Source organism: Daldinia decipiens (genome assembly GCF_022478715.1).
Source record: "Daldinia decipiens strain CBS 113046 unplaced genomic scaffold F4813scaffold_38, whole genome shotgun sequence".
In the NCBI taxonomy this organism is placed as follows: domain Eukaryota; kingdom Fungi; phylum Ascomycota; class Sordariomycetes; order Xylariales; family Hypoxylaceae; genus Daldinia; species Daldinia decipiens.
Genome location: NW_026054581.1, coordinates 322,642 through 339,636, shown reverse-complemented (window position 1 = coordinate 339,636; position 16,995 = coordinate 322,642). Strand labels below are relative to the sequence as shown.

General features: G+C 46.4%; 5 protein-coding genes across 5 annotated transcripts; 4 read left to right on the top strand and 1 right to left on the bottom strand.

Annotated features, from left to right (window-relative positions):
• Positions 1-245: 245 nt before the first annotated feature.
• On the bottom strand, positions 246-3,575 carry F4813DRAFT_382771 (uncharacterized protein; the record flags this gene model as incomplete). Its single annotated transcript, XM_049245854.1, has 4 exons — positions 246-1,312; positions 1,363-2,398; positions 2,447-2,875; positions 2,928-3,575. The coding sequence occupies 4 exons, from the start codon at positions 3,573-3,575 to the stop codon at positions 246-248; spliced, it is 3,180 nt and encodes a 1,059-aa protein (XP_049096330.1).
• A 1,315-nt stretch (positions 3,576-4,890) lies between these two features.
• Positions 4,891-6,123, top strand: F4813DRAFT_214662 (histone deposition protein Asf1). Its single transcript, XM_049239706.1, has 4 exons — positions 4,891-5,171; positions 5,237-5,276; positions 5,330-5,638; positions 5,713-6,123. Exons 1-4 carry the CDS (start codon positions 5,063-5,065, stop codon positions 6,101-6,103), a joined length of 849 nt encoding a protein of 282 aa, XP_049096329.1. The 5' UTR covers positions 4,891-5,062; the 3' UTR covers positions 6,104-6,123.
• Positions 6,124-7,539: 1,416 nt separating this feature from the next.
• Positions 7,540-9,442, top strand: F4813DRAFT_399079 (FMN-dependent dehydrogenase-domain-containing protein; the record flags this gene model as incomplete). Its single annotated transcript, XM_049248128.1, has 3 exons — positions 7,540-7,683; positions 7,773-9,036; positions 9,120-9,442. The coding sequence occupies 3 exons, from the start codon at positions 7,540-7,542 to the stop codon at positions 9,248-9,250; spliced, it is 1,539 nt and encodes a 512-aa protein (XP_049096328.1). The 3' UTR covers positions 9,251-9,442.
• A 63-nt stretch (positions 9,443-9,505) lies between these two features.
• Positions 9,506-11,547, top strand: F4813DRAFT_371541 (HET-domain-containing protein). Its single transcript, XM_049244624.1, has 2 exons — positions 9,506-9,901; positions 9,962-11,547. Exons 1-2 carry the CDS (start codon positions 9,634-9,636, stop codon positions 11,278-11,280), a joined length of 1,587 nt encoding a protein of 528 aa, XP_049096327.1. The 5' UTR covers positions 9,506-9,633; the 3' UTR covers positions 11,281-11,547.
• A 1,356-nt stretch (positions 11,548-12,903) lies between these two features.
• On the top strand, positions 12,904-14,969 carry F4813DRAFT_382767 (PTR2-domain-containing protein; the record flags this gene model as incomplete). Its single annotated transcript, XM_049245853.1, has 3 exons — positions 12,904-13,183; positions 13,250-13,402; positions 13,462-14,969. 3 exons carry the CDS (start codon positions 12,904-12,906, stop codon positions 14,967-14,969), a joined length of 1,941 nt encoding a protein of 646 aa, XP_049096326.1.
• Between the last annotated feature and the right edge of the window lie 2,026 nt (positions 14,970-16,995).

The window sequence follows — 16,995 nt, the reverse complement described above, 5'->3', positions numbered from 1 at the left end:
TAGGTTCAGCCTTAGGAGCTAAGTCTCGAAACACAACACAACAAATGGTTGACCTCTTGGCACAAATCTATTTAACGGCCCGACTTTCAGGAGTGCTAACCTAACCCGAACAAGAGAAACTCCAGAAAATGCAGTTAGTCACAAGACATTGTGTGTAGATTCCCCTCCGTACAACGCCGTGGACAGCACCCCTCGTTTACGTCGATGAACAAATCCATTTGAGTCGCCGTCATATGGATTAAGAATTAATAATATCCGCCATATTGCTGGGGGTGCTGTTGAGATGGGCCAGCATTATATTGCCCATGCGCCGCATAATTTCCTTGCCAAGCAGCAAACGCAGCATTTCCAGGGCCAATATTCTGTGTTAATGGGTTGAACTGGCTTGCACCTGCTTGATAGACGGGCGGTTGCGGTTCGTATGACCCGCTCGAATCAGGTCGTAGGGGAGAATTACGATAGGGTGCTGATGCTTGGGCCACCCCACGGTTTATTCCGCTATATGGGCTGGCTGGACGACCAGACGGTCCCGGTGAATCTCGCGTAGAATATGGGTAGTTCTGGTATTCCGAAGAGGCTTGTCGAGTGTGTGCGTGCGATGAAGCCAATATGTTACGCGAGGCGCCTTCTCCCCGAGCTTTCCATTCAACATAGCTTGGTACTGCAGTATTCTGGATCAGGCGCACTAAGCCTTCTGTGCTGAAATGATGACTGCGAAACGCTTCCGCGGGAGGGATTACGGTGAGAAGGAAAGCAATATCACGAGGAATAGGAGTAGGTCCACTGGTATGCGAGGAAACTCCCTGGCCCTGTTGAGCCCGCCGTTGCTGATCAAGTCGTCGACCAGCTGCGCCTTTGAGAGGAGAGACCCCACGGGCTAACTTCCGGGGAGGGTATTCATCCTGGTCATCGGCTTGGAATGGACGTTTGGGTGAATTAACAGCGGGAAAGAACTGTGGCTGTGGGCTACGCTCCGTCTGGGGTGCAGGACGGGGGGTACTTCTGTCAGAGACCGGCGGGCCTTCTACAGACTGCATAATTGTTTTGAGACGCATCTGTCTAGCGGATGAGATAATAACTCGAGCAGTAATGGGGTTAAATTTGCCGAGGTCGAATCTCGCTGCAAAATACGTAAGTTTAGGATCCTCTGGGAAGAGCTCTGCCATTTGCTTCTCAAGCTCTTTGACCTGTGCTAGCTCGCCAAATCGAGATGTATAGTGATGGAAATAGGCAAATATCGGCCTCAGCTTTGGGATTAGTTCAGGCTTGGCCTTGAACCGTTTAACAGTTTGAGAAAAGACGACTCGTGCATCTGTATCGTGTTAGCCAAACTTGAATATATAATAACTGGGCTGGACCTACTAGTGAAATCACGCTTCTTGTGAAGATGCTTTAGGTATTCAACCAAGTAATCCTCTTGTTCTGGAAAGAGCCTTGCACCACGCTCATAGATTTTTGTAGCCACGTCTTCTTGGTAAACATCCCACTCCAAATTTGACATTTCAACGTAGACATCGCTTGTTAGGCGGCCCCTCTGCCTGGCTTGAATGAACAAACCACGCATTCCCACGGCAGGGTCACTCTTGATGTATCCTTGCCCCTGTATCCTTCTGTGAATGCGTGCAAGGGCGATCCAGAGGTAAGATATATGTTGTGACAATATTTGGATCTGAGCGGCAAATCCGTCCTGTACTGCTTTGGTCTTGGAATTTTTCATCGTTTCCAAAGATGGCTTCTCCGTAATTTCTCCTTCATCTTCATCGTCGTCATCTGCGGTTCCTGAGGTGGCGGCATTAATGGAAGCCTCTTCCTCGATTTTTGCCACAGCCGCCGCTTCTTGATCCTTCAGATTCTTAATCATACCGTAAAGGGTGTCGAGAACTCGATCGCAGGGTTGTCTAACAGCTAGCACAAGAGCCGCTTTGCCTGCATCGTCCTCAGGCGTCGCTTGAGTAGATTCGATACGGTCGGCATGCTTGAGGGCTATTAAAGAGCTCTCGGGATTTGCTTCAAGGCCGTCAATGAGGAATTGTAGCCCCGTATCTTGTTCGCCTTTGCCAATAATGCCGTTGTCGAAACACCAGTCAGCTGCGTCAACCCACAATTCTGGCCAGAAGCGCAAAGCCATTAATGCTTGCTTGTAGACACAGAGAACCCGTTGCCGATAGGTGTCTGGCTCATCAGAACTTAGGGAAAGCGGATCGTCTTTCTCCCAGGCGATCCATGTTTTCCAGAGTCGAACCTGCTCAAGATATTCCTGGTCGCCTTCAAAACCGGGTGCGGGGGGAAGACGGGGGAGAGTTGTCCTTTGAAGCCCACGTGTAATGTTTTCCAAATGCGTATTAGCGCTTCTCGCGCTCATATACGAAGGTGACCGTTCCTGGATGAACTTTCGTCCCTGGATATTATTAGCAATGATCCCAACTTAGATCGAGCCGCAATTTACCGTCATCTTATTCAATCCCATTTCAAAATGGTCGTACTCTTTCCACAGCGAGTTCACATTTGCCATAGGAATAGCGACGGCACGCTGGTAAGCTTTACGGAGAACGTCCATCTTCTGCTGATCTTGCCAACCAGCACCACCGACCTGACCAGGCCCGCTCTTGATAAACTGTATGTAGTCCTGCCATATACCACCTGCGTCTCGATCCTGCCCAATAGCACCCAGAACAAACTCATAAGACTGGCTTATGGTCTGACGAGCACGACCCGTGGGGTCGTTCAAGTCATTTCTGCGACGTATATAGTTAAGATAGGTTGTCCATAATTGGACATTGGGTATTCCCTCTAGTGTGCGCAAGAATATCTGCTCAGCTGCCGTGGAGTTATCGAGGCTTAGCTCCATGTCAATGTATTGAACCCAAATCTCTGCCTATATTGTATATTAGCACTGCAAGCAACGGCATTTTATTCTAGATACTTACAGCGTGGGGGAACACCTTTAGAAAGCGCTCATAAACGGCTCGTGTATCTTCAATTTTGTGACGTCGTTTCTGCTCATCGATTAGAGCTAACCAGGCCTCAAGATCGCCGCGAGGATCCTCTTTGATACGATCCTCAAGTATGCCAACAATATCAGTAGGAAGCCTCAAGCGCGCTGCATTAGCAGTTGCTACATTGGACGTGGCCACTGTAGAAACAGGATCATCGCTCGCTTGAGCAAGGGTGCCAGTAATCATCTCCTGGGGCGTAGTAATCTGTTGAAGGGGTGGATGACTGAAAGGTTGAGCCGAAGCTTCTGCGGGAAGGGACTTTAGAGTACTTGGTGAATATGATGGAGCTGGGGCTGGGACTGGGACTGGAGCTGGAGCTGGAGCTGAGATTGGGGCTGGGACATCATTCTCTTCATCAGAAGAGTCGTCGACAACAAAGCCGCCTGCTGTCTTAGGCTTCTTAGACGGACGAGGGGAATCGGACGCAGGGCGTTCCACGATAGGCTCGGGTACTGTAGTGATGGTAACAGACTCTGGATCATATTCTCCACCATCCTCATCATCAGATGCATCAGCAGATGGAGCGTGATCAATATTAACATTCGCATGTTGATTGCTATTCTCAGTATATGAGCTCATATTGTCCGTCGCACCATTCCAACCTTCCGCACTCCACGTAGGAGTACCGCCCTGTTGTGCGGACGCGTCTCCAGAATCTTCCGAAGCCATTATGCACAAGAGGAACGAAGTTAGTAAGGACCCGTACTGATGTTAGGGCAGTCGATAATGTAAAAGGAACCGAGGTGTCGGGTATGTGAGTTCGGTCGCGATGTTGACGTTGGATGGCCCTACTTTGCGATTATATCATACAGTCTGTCTATAGGAAATATCGAGGCTTTCTCAGGCCTTCTCGTGGCGCAAAACCCGACAGTTCCCGTGACAGTTCCTGTGACAGTTCCTAAGGCCAGTACGAGTAGCTAGAGCGCCGTTAGTACCCTGGAAACCAACACTCGACTGTATACCCTCAATCTGTTTAGAGGCAAATCGGCTAAGAGTGCTCAGATGTTTGATGTTTGATATATTAAATGGAAGGCAATTGCAGGAAGACGTATTGAATACGGCTCTTTAGCCTATATCGGTCTTCAAATATCGTGAACCTGCATCAATAAAGAGTGGTAGGTGTGCTGCGCAAATGGGAAGACGGCCGACAATTGAAAAAATGTTGTAGGTTTCAACGATTTAGAGCTCGCACTTGACAAAACAATAGCGCTATCGAGGCAAGCAAAGATCTCTCTTATCCCAGCCTTACTAAAGATGTATTAGCGCGGCTCAAATAGGTCCAGTGCCTGGTACGTACGGATCCGTACTTCTCTATCGCTTAGGTACTTTAGTATCTGAAAGATGTACCTAAAAATACGTATTATACCCCACGTGTACAAAGTATGAGCATACAACCTGTCAGTACGAAATTGATATTAATACATTATCATATATGCACATATGAATCTAAGTAGTTATATGTAGTGGAATTGTGTTTTTAATACCATATAAATGCTTTTATTAATAGATTAGTAGCCCTTTGTTTCTGTTAACAATCTCGTTTTTCTTAAAACAGTTAGTTTAGTTGTGTGCATATTACCTACTAAGGTAGTAGGTACCTAACATTAGGTACATATGTACATACTTCGTAGGTGCCGTCAAATTAAGTTCAGCGCACGGACATTTAGTGTGGTTGTGACTTGCGGCTTGCCTTGTGTCCATATGTATTGTACACATACTTAGGTCATGTACCTACCTATTGATACCTGATGCAAGCACTGAACGCGCTTTCTGAGAAAAAAAAAAAAAAAGCGCGTTGCCCTGTTTAAAAAGGGACCCCTGCTTGACCCTTAGGTTAGCTGGCAACTGGTTAGGTAGGTAGTTTCCAGATCGCAAATAAACACTAAGGAAGCGCCCACCGCCAACCTCCCATCCAGAGAGACCACAACTTCTCTACTTCTTTCCTTCTCTCCCAGCTGCTTCTTTTCGACAATCCACCTTTTTAACATCCTTAATCATCCATCTTTTTTTGTTATTCGGTCTGGTCACACATCTCACAAGATTATACACCGCTACAATCTCCCAAGATGTCTGTCGTATCTTTACTCGGTGTCAACATTTTGAACAACCCCGCTAAATTCACTGACAACTACGTGTTCGAGATTACCTTTGAATGTCTCGAACAGCTCGAAAAGGGTATATATTTCTATGAGGATGCTCCGATATGTCAATTGAGCATTGAACTTAGCTGACCAGCCTAGATTTGGAGTGGAAGCTAACTTACGTTGGCTCTGCAACTTCGTAAGTTACCATACCATGCTCTTCGATAATTGCCCTCTAATTTCGACCGACAGCGACCAGTACGATCAAGAACTCGACTCCCTCCTTGTTGGTCCCATCCCTGTTGGTGTCAATAAGTTCATCTTCGAGGCCGACTCCCCCAAGACTACTCGCATCCCCGATGCAGACATTCTCGGAGTGACTGTGGTCCTCCTAACTTGCTCATACGACGGCCGCGAGTTTGTTCGTGTTGGATACTACGTGAACAACGAATATGAGTCCGATGAGCTGAATGCTGACCCCCCTGCCAAACCCATCGTCGAGAAGATCCGCCGCAATGTGCTAGCCGACAAGCCAAGAGTCACGCGTTTTGCTATTAAGTGGTATGTTTATAATCTTCTAATCTTTTGATGCGTAGCTCCCCTAATTGCTGAGCTTATGCTAATCTGTATGATAGGGACTCTGAGGCATCTGCTCCCCCCGAGTTCCCCCCTGAACAGCCCGAAGCGGATCTCCAGCCCGACGAGGAAGAATACGGAGCTGAGGAGCTCGATGAGGATGTTGAAGAAGAAGGCGCTGAAGTAGCCGCCGAGAATGGTGGTGAGGCTAGTGCTGCAGCAGCTGCTGCTGATGGAGACGCTGAAATGGAAGGCGTCGAGGAGAATGGGGAGCCTGTTGAGGAGGACGAAATTTCCGAGGAGGGCAGCGTCGATCTCGAGAATGAAAGTGAGGATGACCTCGAGGAAGAAGTTGAGGGTGAGGTTGTCGAAGCTGGTGACGATGCCATGGAGGTTGACGAAAAACCAGCTGGTGATTCATCCAAGCCTCAAGAGGTGATGGCCCACTAAGCACCATTTGTCTTCGGTCGGATATGATTTCAGCAGCCTATCAGTAGGCCTTTTCTGCATGCAATTTTGGTGTGCCGTACGAAGTTATGAGAAGCCTTGGTATGAATGTTAATTGGCTTATGGTAGGAGTATGAGTCATTTGATGGTGAATGACCGAGCATGGCTTATAGACACTTGACTTCCTGTTCCATACATAATACAAATACGAATGGTTCATCCCTCTCGACTTTACAGTTAACCAGGTACTTGTAGAGGAATTCAATTAAAGTCATCTTTATTTCGTTCTCTGCCTATAAGAATTTGACTTTTCACCACTCAATTCGGTAAACTGTTTAGTTCCGTCTAGGAAATGAATTAGATTAGAAATGTGTTTATTATTAGTATTAAGAGGTAGAGGTTATCAAGTACATATAAGACACTTACCACGATGGACTGACTTGCCATCTTTCCATCTCCTTTCCTAGAGTTCCTGTTTTATTCATTCTCTCCAATCCGGGAAGGGTGAGTCCAACTATTGGTAGTTCTCTAATCAAAGGCCTTTTAGCCAACCATCGAAACACCTTTCTCGATCAATTGGTACGTTCGCATCTGTAATGTAAAATGATCCCACTAAAAGACGTGATCTACTGATCATCTCTTTGATCGCCATATGACATATACCTGTTGCCATAAATTTACTAATGCAGCTCTTATAGGACAAGATTACGCAATAGGTATATATTCCTTTATTTTCCTCCTGTAGTAACCATGCTCCTTTGATACGCGAGGTCTTGTTATGCACGTAAGGAGGCTGGAAGCAAAGGAATTCCTTAGTAAAGAATCTGCCACAAGTCAACAAATGCGTTGTTCAACTGCCTATTGGTGAGTTCTTGGAGACTAATTCATTGCGCGAACTCCACATTTGTTGAAGTGATGGGCATTAATGACAATGCGGTAGAAGAGAGCTTTCAACGAGAGCTTTCTTCTTCGGTAATTAAGTAGTGTACCTACCTGTTAACTGATTTTCTTATTATGTACCTTTTATGTTCCCCACGTGATGATTATAAGTCTTTCTTAAAGACTTCTTTTTGCAGTTGTCTAATAATATTGGTGGAAATCCAGCCTACATACATATCCGTATCTTGGTGGTACTCGTGTTAGCTGGCGGCGGACCAATCAAACTTCAGTTAAACTCATGTTGTCAGAGTGGATAAGCCAACTTCTACTCAAAATAGTATAAGAACAGGGGTTATATTGCGGGGTTGGGGATATATCGGAATTGACAATACGCACGTCTCCTCGCGTAAGTGAGTTGAGGACGATCGCGATCCGAGCAGAGCCGAGAAGGGGGGTATCTGCGGTGTAAATATCACCTTAACCGAAGAAGCACATTAGACAATAAGAATATAGGAAACTGTTAAGCTGCCCGGAGAAAATACACGATATTTACGCAAGCCATGTTGTTAGACGCCGCCGAATTAGCAAAACACAATACACCAGCTTCTTGTTGGATCGTGATAAGCGGTAAGGTTTACGATGTGACGCCGTATTTGGGACAGCACCCAGGAGGGCAGGCTATATTGGTAAAGAATGGAGGAACGGTATGTATAATCGTATAATTAGGCCCGCCATACCAGTACTTTTGGGATCGTAAGATATTAAAGTTTAATTGGAATAACAAAATGTGTAGGATGCTACAGTCGAATTCCGAGCAATTCATTCCCCGGACATATTAGAATACTTGCCAAAGGGGAGCTACCTGGGTGAGATAGACCCTGCAGCTCTAGCATCACTCAAGACGACATCATCATCAAGCAAGACAATAACAACTTCGATCTTACCCCCGTCCCCATCTCCATCCCCGCCACCAGGTCCATCGTCGTCTCCTGTTGTCAAGGGACCGCCGCATATCGCACACTGCGTGACAGCGTTAGACTTCGAGGCAGCGGCAAAGACGGTGCTGCCTAAAAATCCGTTCTCATACATCTCGAGCTCTGCCAACTCCGGCCTTTCACTGCAAGGCAACTTGTCTTCCTGGTCACGTGTCAGTTTCCGCCCCCGGATACTCCGTGATGTCCAGCACGTGTCTGCACGATCGGCCATCTTCGGTCACATCACACCCTTCCCCTTCTACGTATCAGCGATGGGCATGCTCGGCCGAGGCCACCCAAATTCCGAAGCCGAGTTCGTACGTGGTCTAGCACGCCGAGGGGTCCACGGTATGATCAGCAGCTCGTCTTCGCTGCCCATGGAGGAAATAGTCGCGGCGCTAAGCGACGAGCAGCAGAAGCTTTCCAGCCAAGCTGAAAGGACGAACCAGAAGATCGATTTTCCTCCCTCGCAGCTTCATTTCCAACTCTACGTGCACTCGGACCACGCTGTCACGTTGGCTCGCATCAGGCGAGCTAAAGCCGCCGGTTTTAAGAGCATCTGGGTGACTGTCGACACGGCAATGCTGGGGAAGCGCACGTCGGACCGACGAGTTCAGGCAGCAGAGGCGCTTGAAGCCGGGCTCGAAGATGCTGCGGAAATGGCTGGGGTCGGAAAGAACACCGGGTTCTACCCGCCGAGGGGGCATTTCCAGCCGTCACTGTCGTGGACAGACCTCTCATGGATCAAGAAAGAATGGGGCGGACCCCTCGTGCTCAAGGGCGTACAGTGTGCCGAAGACGCGAAGTTGGCGCTGGAGCACGGGTGCGAGGGCATCCTGCTCAGCAATCATGGCGGCAGACAGGCGCACACGGCGCCCGACGCGTTGACGACACTGCTCGAGATTCGGACGTATTGCCCGGAGGTGTTAGGGAAACTCGACATCTTCGTCGACGGTGGCCTGCGCGACGGTGCTGATGTGCTCAAGGCTATATGCTTAGGCGCCACAGCGGTGGGCGTGGGCCGCCCCTTTTTTTACGCACTAGCGGCCTATGGTTCGAAAGGGGTAGAAAGATGCATTGACAGTATGTCTCTCCTCATAATCTCTTCTTCTTCTTCTTTCAAAATCACAAGATGTTATTTACTAATAACTATAATTTCCGTGCAGTTCTTTCCGATGAGTTAACGACCGCAATGAGGCTCATTGGGGTTACGTCTCTTGATGAGGCGCAACCTGATAGAGTCAATGCTAGGCGTCTACTTAATGACATGTGGTGTCCCGAGAAGAGTCGTCTATAAAGTTGTTGTTGAATAGTACGAAGTATATTTATATTTAAAGTCCAATTTTCTTGGATAAAAAAGATTGCTTAGTGTGTACCTTATTTTGCAGCATTACCTGTTAAAATGTACCCAAGTACTTTAGGTACCTACATACGTGCCCCTTGTTAGCTGAATCCTGGGGGCTGTGGCCGGCTGTGGAACATTAAACTACCTACCTCTTATTAGTTTCTCATCAATCATCAATTTGTCAAGTTTAAATGTTGTTTACCTCCTAAAAGAATATGAAAATACAAAATATTACGATATCACAATATTCATTTGAGTCAGCTCCATCCATACCAATCAACTTCTATACAACCTTATTTTCTCTTACTACTAACTAACTGGGAAAATACATTACTATGAGGCTTCTGAATTGCAAGAATATGCAGATGAAGGAGTTCTTTGACAGTGATATTCCCTCATATGCGATCCTCTCTCATACATGGGGCGATGATGAAGTTTCGTATCAGGACTTCCGGGACGGGTCCTATCTGGAGGAAGGATCCGGGTTCACGAAAATCCGAGGGTTTTGTGCCAAAGTGAGTCTCGATTGGGGTCATTTAATCAGCTGGGTATGGATAGATACATGCTGCATTGATAAATCAAGTAGCGCCGAGCTCTCTGAGGGTATGTTTCTGCTTTACCCTAAACATCGATAATGTAGAGACTAACACCCAAGCCACTAAGCTATCAACTCTATGTTCCGTTGGTATCGACGTTCATCAATGTGTTTTGCCTACCTTTCAGATGTGGAGTACTCTGGCTCTTTGGACGATGAGAACTTGGCTTTTAGATATAGTCGCTGGCATACGAGAGGTTGGACGTTGCAGGAGCTTCTAGCGCCGCGAGTTATGCAATTTTGTGATAAGTCGTGGAATACCATAGGGGACAAATATACACTCGCCGGAACGATTGCGGAAGTAACTAATATCCCAATACAATTCCTGAGGAGAGGGCAGAGTGTACACGAAGCAACAATAGCACAACGAATTTCGTGGGCCTCGGCGCGCGTGACTTCAAGGAAGGAAGATATGGCGTACTGCCTATTAGGGTTACTTGATATCAATATGCCTCTTCTCTATGGCGAAGGTGACAAGGCGTTTATTCGGCTCCAAGAAGAGTTGGTTCGAACTACGTACGATCATACAATCCTCGCATGGGGTCTTAACTGCCCAATGCCTCGGATATCGTATCCAGCCTTGCCATTTCCGACCTGTTTCGCTAACTCACCTGCGGCATTCCGTGCGTGGGATCCTGAAATCACAAGTATCATTGGCGGGAAACACTATTCACAAACAAATCTTGGCATATATATCGATTTACGAATTACCAAGTTTGAAAATTATAAAAACATGGGTCTCGCCTTTCTGGATTGCGGCCCTGTTGGACGAGATCCTTCTCAGGTTGTAGGCCTGCCCCTGGAGCTACACGAGCTACCTACTGGTGTAGTACTTGCAACCAGAGCGTATAGCAATGCCCCATTCCTCGTACCTCTTAAATCAGATTGTTCCAGAACACCCGTTTACCTTCCTTTAAAGAGGTGGCAACCACCATCCGGACTCGCCTTTAATGTAGCGATAGAGCTGGCACCTTTCATTGATCTCGGCTATTACCTTGCCGATTTCTTTCCCACTCCGTCTATTACATACCCCTCCATTACAAACCGGGCTGAGGACAGTCTTGTTTTCAAAGATGAAGTCAACTGTCAGAGGCTATTTCGTCTTTGCCATCCGAGTTATACCACCATTCTCCTATTTATCGAACCTACTCATTCTGACTTGCATCCCGAGATCAAAGCTGAGCTAAGAGTTGCTCCTACGACGAGAACTCTTACTTCGTGGCATTTGCTCATCGAGCCCGATTTTGACCGGGTTGGTTTCGACGAGCTATATAAATCTGTCTCGTGGACCTTAAGGGGGCATTTGACATCCAGTAATGACTGGGTTTACACGGGGGAACTTAGCATTGACAAGGATGAGATTGTGGCCTTAAGTTCGGTGGTCTGACTGGATATTTATATATAATAATAACACATAATTTCCTGGAGGGTATTTCTTGATGCGCTAGAAAGGCATAAACAAAGGCCCTCAAGGTTGAATTCTAGTTATAATTATTTGGTTAATAAGTTGATAGGAGATCCACATTGTCGGGGTTTCTGAGCGGAAAGGGACGGACGGTACCTACGCGGCAGCTTGAATTTACCCGCGCTCCTGTTACATTGTTGATTGTTGTATTGGATTAGGTTAGGTACTTTCTAGTGTGGGGTACTACATATGATACAAGAGGTATTTATACTTCTACATACCATGTGACCATGACAGCTCCGCTTAATGGCGGGACCATTCCATTTAGTCTATGTAAGCTATCGATAGCTTGCCGTCACTTAATTCGTCACTTAGTTAAAGCTTAAAGTTTCTACATAGGAATTAGTTAGGTGCTGTCGAATTAGTACCTTAACTTAGTACCTTAACTTAGTACCTTAACTTAGCACCTTATTACATCGTCCCAAGGGCTTAATACCGTGCCCTGTCATCGAAAACGCGGGTTGATTTAGTTCTGGACATAGGTACCTAGGTATGGGCTAGGTCAATGATGGCGGGTATATAATAAAGCACGAGATTCATTTCAGCAAAAGTCTATAGAGGGAAGAAGTGTGGGCTTGCCCAGCGCCTTGGACTCATCATGGGGCCTAGGTCAGGTCGGTCATCATATGAGTCAATGATCTGAAATCTTACGCCAAGCAGAGGAGTGCCATCAAACGGCTTGGGAACACGAGCCCTCTGGTGATAACCTTACTAGGTAATATTCCGTATCTGCTCACATCTTTCTAGGATAAATTTCCTCATTTCTTTACCGAGAAGACAAGGCAGTATTATATATATTCTGTCTTATACCCCGCATCACTATACGAAGCTTACCTCTCGATGCGAACTTGGTGCTGAACTCTCAGCTGGGGTACCTTTAGCTTACTGCCGTAGTCTTTTTGATATATTTGGAAGAGGTTAGCATTCCCCAAGCCGCCAAGATGTCGATTCTAGACCTTACTTGGTAAACGTTTAGCTTCCTCGTTGGTTCGCAGTATATAAACGGCCGCTTGGTTATGGGCTATGTCAGCATGATAATATCAAATAGACCAATGATAAGTGCTATGGCGCAAAGCGGCATAGTGGTGTGACTGGGTTATTTGTGCTTGGCGGCTTATGATTCCGACAGGCGAGTCACCTATCAGGGCAAGATCACCATACGACAGCCTGGTTAAGGATCTGGTGTAGCATTTTTACTGCTATATCATTCGACGACGCGACCGGATGCTGAACGGTCTGATCGGTCTGATCTGGGTAGGTAACGTCGTGACACCGATAGGGAAGCTGAGGGGCAAAATGACAAAGGGTGTACCTAGGATTCATACGTATTAGAGCTGAACTTTTTATCATTTTACTTTCTTCCGCTGTTTCGCGCCACATATAACACATAGCTTCCCCCAATCCTTCCTTTCAAGTAATATTTCTTGCTGGAGATTGGCTCATCGCCTCCGCTGTTTGGAGCAATATTCTACCAATTTGGTGGTTTCGGGTTTGAGGAGAACGTCGTCGAGTAGTAAAAACTTACGTAGTATTCGTATTCTCACTATGGCGAACGACGCGACCAGCGATAGCGTCGTGGCCGCCCACAAAAGCCCTCCCATTGCCGAGGACAAAGACCCGCATGTGTCGGATCTCAAAGCTATCGGCTCGGGCCCGGGTTCAGATATAGATGATCGTATCCGTGGACCAAACGGCGAGGAATACCCTACAAAGGAAGAACTTGACACTTTACGACGCGTTAAAGGTCCTATTAATTGGATTATCTACACTATCGCTTTCATCGAACTTTGCGAACGGTTTGCTTACTATGGAACCACTGCTGTCTGTACGTCTACTATAGTTGCATTTCCAAGTTTCTTTTGCCGGATTTAACTAATTATTGAATATATAGTTGTCAACTTCATTTCGCAGCCTCTTCCCCCCGGCTCTACCACCGGAGCTGGCGGCACGGACCTACAAGCTGGTGCTCTCGGTCAGGGTCAGCAAGCTTCGACCGGTTTAGTGCTGTTTAATTCTTTCTGGTCTTATCTGATGCCTTTGTTTGGTCAGTGACATTATAGCATCGAATATATTTATAACTGAAGTTAAACTCTTGTGCTACAGGTGGTTGGCTGGCCGATACATATTGGGGCAAATATAAGACAATCCATGTGGCTGTCGTGGTAGCCATGTTTGGTCATATTATTCTCATCGTTTCAGCGCTGCCGCCAGTGATCGCCAACCCGAGAGGCGCGCTCGGTTGTTTCTCTGTCGGCTTGATCTTCTTCGGCATTGGTGTTGGTCTTTTCAAAGCTAACATCTCTCCTATGATCGCGGAGCAGTATGAAAGCACACAACCGAGAGCTATTGTCAAGACTTTAAAAAGCGGTGAACGCGTCGTGGTCGATCCCGTCTTAACAATTTCTATTATCTATATGCGCTACTACTTTTTCATCAATGTTGGATCATTGATTGGCTCTATTGCGATGGTGTATGCTGAGAAATATGTCGGTTTCTGGCTCTCCTTTGTTTTACCTACGGCCCTATTCATTCTCTGTCCCATCGTCTTAGTTGCTTTCAAAGCCAAGTACGTCCGTCATCCACCAACAGGCTCGGTTCTTAGTAAATCAATTGCATTGGTTGGTTTATCGATGAAGGGACGTTGGTCTTTGAATCCTATTACCACTATCAAACACATCCGTGAGCCTGGTTTCTTCGAGAGGGTTAAGCCGAGCAAGATACCTGAGTCTGAGCGCCCGGCTTGGATGACATTTGATGACCATTGGGTCGATGAGGTACGCCGTGGTTTCAAAGCTTGCAGCGTTTTCGTTTGGTACCCGATCTACTGGCTTTCTTATAACCAATTGAACAATAACCTCGTTTCCCAAGCTGCAACGATGCATCTTGGAGGTGTGCCGAACGACGTGGTTTTCAACCTCGATCCTTTCGCCCTATTGATCTTCATCCCTATCTGCGACAAGTTGATTTACCCCGCTATGAGACGTGCTGGTATTAATTTCACCCCTATCAAGAAAATCACGACTGGGTTTGCCCTAGGAACTTTAGCGATGGCGGTTGCCGCTATTATCCAACACTATATATATATGCAAAGCCCATGCCGAAGCCGAGACGGCTACGGGTATGTCGATGACTGCAGGGCGCATCTCGGGCGTCCAGCTGATGCTCCAGAGTCTGAATATAAACCCCCGCTGTCAGTCTGGATCCAGACACCTGCATATGTCATTTTGGCGCTGGCTGAGATCTGCGCGTCGATTACCGGTCTCGAGTATGCTTTCACGAAGGCGCCGAAGAATATGCGAGGTTTCGTTACTGGTATCTTTTGGTTCTCTCAGGCTTTCGCATCTGCGATTGGCCAGGCCTTTGTTCCCCTTGCTGCTGACCCTAACCTCGTATGGCTATACATGACGATTGCTATCATCTCAGCCCTCGGCGGTGTTGGGTTCTGGTACAACTTCGCGAGCTTGGATCGCGAAGAAGAAGCCCTGAATGCACTCCCTGACAGCTTGTTTCAGGGAAGTCAAAACAAGGATGTAGATTTCGCTGCTCTCGAAGCGGCACAAGTGGAACAGGAGAAACTTCGACACGCCCAAGGACTGGATAAGGCCCTGTAATCGAAAGGCATTATACTTGCACATTGCACTATGTATGTATCCCGATAATATTATATTATGGGTGAGGTACCCAGGGTGCAACATAGACTAACTATCCCCTACTGCCTAGCAACACAATAATTATTACCATCCCGGTTAACAGGATATAAAATTCTAAGCTTCTCATAAAATATACCCAATACATAGAGTCATGAATTCAACTAGTTAGCAAGCTCCGCCGTTTGTCCACCTCGATATAGGATTCGCGGTGTCCATACGGCGCATTTGAAGTCATGCTCACGCTAGGCCCCTTCATAGCAAATGGCAGTGCAGAATCATGCGTTAGTAGATTGGCAAGCCCTTCTCTTAAGTCATATATGTACTACAAAGTAGGAGAAGACGATATGGGTATGATTTCAGGATGCTACGTACCAACTGCTAAGGTAGATGACACAGAACATCGAATATTATATGACTTGGGTTAACGTACACGTAGGTATCACCTTGTAAAGCTCACTTCTGTCCTATAGCTCAGAAACTACCAGGAGGATACTTGACCCCCTATCTACCCTGCAATGGAATCTATTGAACGTAAACTCCGCAGTATGGACAGTCACGCCCAGAGAAAACCCATACTTCGAAACCGTCCTTCCGGCATTTTGGGCAACGCTTGCCTAGAGCCTATGATTAGGAGCAGTTAGATCAGAATATTTACTATGTATTAGAGTATACTGAACTAGATCTAATACCTTTCCATACATAGTATCCGGACCCTGACTGCTATCAACGAAGTTTCCAGCGGTAGATGGGCTATAAAACACCAGTTGACTGGGTTCGTTGGCTTGTCGTATTTTCTTTGCTGGGTTGGGTGGGTGCGTTTGTGCCGGCCGGCCCAGCGTTGTTGCTTGTAGAGTTACCCCTCAAAGATGACATTGCGATTGAATATGGACTAATAAGTTCTATGACATATGGTTGACGCGTGATAATCTCAGGAGTTAAGGAAGTATATCTGTAGTTGTATTTATATTAATATTAAGGTTAATTTACCATGTTTAGTAGCGTATAAATTTGATACCACTTGAGTTCCCAAAATTAGACTTGATAGACTAAGGAATGGCTGGCTCTAAATTCATAGCGTATACCTTTATCCTTAGTTACAACTCATAACTAGCCGAAGCTACGGCATTGGCGTACGTTCTTAGATTATTAAATTGGACACAAATCGATCCTTTATCCACCACTTCTCATGAATGGAAATTCGGAGGTTCCTACCACGATATCGTAGATATATATCTTTGCGATAATGAGGTGGAGCGGCCAACATACAGAGGGGAGTCTCAAGCTACCACTGCATCTCGGATGCGAATAATGTTTAAGCAGCATTTTATGGATAAGCTACGGTTCATGAAAGAGAGGTACTGGGAAGTTCAGGCTAAAACGCTTTGTTATGATCGCTTTTCTTTTCTAATCACGTTAGGGGAGGGGAAGAACTATGAGGTATTTCCCATTCCTCAAGGGCTCGGTCGGTACGATCAATATCATCGGTTTATTTTCTATCCGAGTGTCATGTCGATGATATGCTGGGCTTCTGTAAATAGGGTATCTATGATATGAAAATTGCTATAAAGATTTAACTACCTAGGCTTGATGGACAGAAACTCTGACTACCTACCAGGCAGATACACGGGTGCGTGGGTAAGTCGACTACCGCGGGAGTTGAGCAAGTGTTTGACGATGGTCAACTACTTCAACCAAAATATACTGCGTCGTAACGTATCGTATATCGACTGTCTTTTCGACACTGTTGCCTATCTAGGGGTGCCAAGCTGTGCCTTGATTTGCTGTTGAAGTGTGGTCGGGTGATATCAACCAATACCAAACTACAGCCGAGTCCATACTTGAGTTGATGTTGAGAACTCAACTAAATTCTATATCGGTAATGGAAATGATTCTTTCGACATTGAGTTGTCTTCTATCGTGGTGGCTTGTAGCTCGAGTGGCTCAAACGCTGGTGGTAATGGGGCATTTTCAACCCATGCTCGTATCC

Bases quoted from the DNA above. Each gene is read 5' to 3' on its own strand.
- F4813DRAFT_214662 (XM_049239706.1), top strand. From the start codon at position 5,063: ATGTCTGTCGTATCTTTACTCGGTGTCAACATTTTGAACAACCCCGCT. The intron at 5,172-5,236 runs GTATATATTTCT...TGACCAGCCTAG, and splicing joins TCTCGAACAGCTCGAAAAGG to ATTTGGAGTGGAAGCTAACT. The intron at 5,277-5,329 runs GTAAGTTACCAT...TTCGACCGACAG, and splicing joins TACGTTGGCTCTGCAACTTC to CGACCAGTACGATCAAGAAC.
- F4813DRAFT_371541 (XM_049244624.1), top strand. From the start codon at position 9,634: ATGAGGCTTCTGAATTGCAAGAATATGCAGATGAAGGAGTTCTTTGAC. The intron at 9,902-9,961 runs GTATGTTTCTGC...CAAGCCACTAAG, and splicing joins TAGCGCCGAGCTCTCTGAGG to CTATCAACTCTATGTTCCGT.